A 401-nucleotide genomic window follows, 5' to 3' on the forward strand; every position below is an offset into this window, starting at 1 on the left:
CTCTTATTATAACCGAATCAACCAGTGTCCTCGCTTTCCACATCCCTAGACTGCTCAATTAAGTTTCTATAAGACAATGGTATATACATTATTTTTCATGATTTCAAACGTTCTCCAGAGTGGATATCGTTGGTAACAATAACTTGGAAAAATAATCAAAATGGCGTATATCAAAAATGAAGTTCATAATCATGCCAAACACTGATCTCCAAAGCACAAATACGGAAAATCGAATTGCATTTAATGAAATGAATTTCAGCAAACAAATGACATACAATAACAATGGTTCGCATCCTAATCCTATGTGTCACAGCCAAGTTATTCCAAAAGAAACAGTATCTTGCCCTCATTCCAGACTCGATCATTGGGTCGGGTTGGTCTCCTCGAAGGCTGAAAGAAAT

General features: G+C 36.4%; 1 protein-coding gene across 1 annotated transcript in view; it reads right to left on the bottom strand.

Annotated features, from left to right (window-relative positions):
* Nucleotides 1-6: 6 nt before the first annotated feature.
* Nucleotides 7-401, bottom strand: part of LOC119586566 — a gene marked incomplete in the record, with an annotated part of 19,026 nt that continues 18,631 nt past the window's right edge. The window contains 1 exon segment of the mRNA XM_037935320.1: nucleotides 7-390. Within this exon segment, the coding sequence (XP_037791248.1) occupies nucleotides 362-390 (29 nt within the window).

The sequence above is a fragment of the Penaeus monodon genome, chromosome 21 (assembly GCF_015228065.2).
Source record: "Penaeus monodon isolate SGIC_2016 chromosome 21, NSTDA_Pmon_1, whole genome shotgun sequence".
NCBI classification, from domain to species: Eukaryota; Metazoa; Arthropoda; class Malacostraca; order Decapoda; family Penaeidae; genus Penaeus; species Penaeus monodon.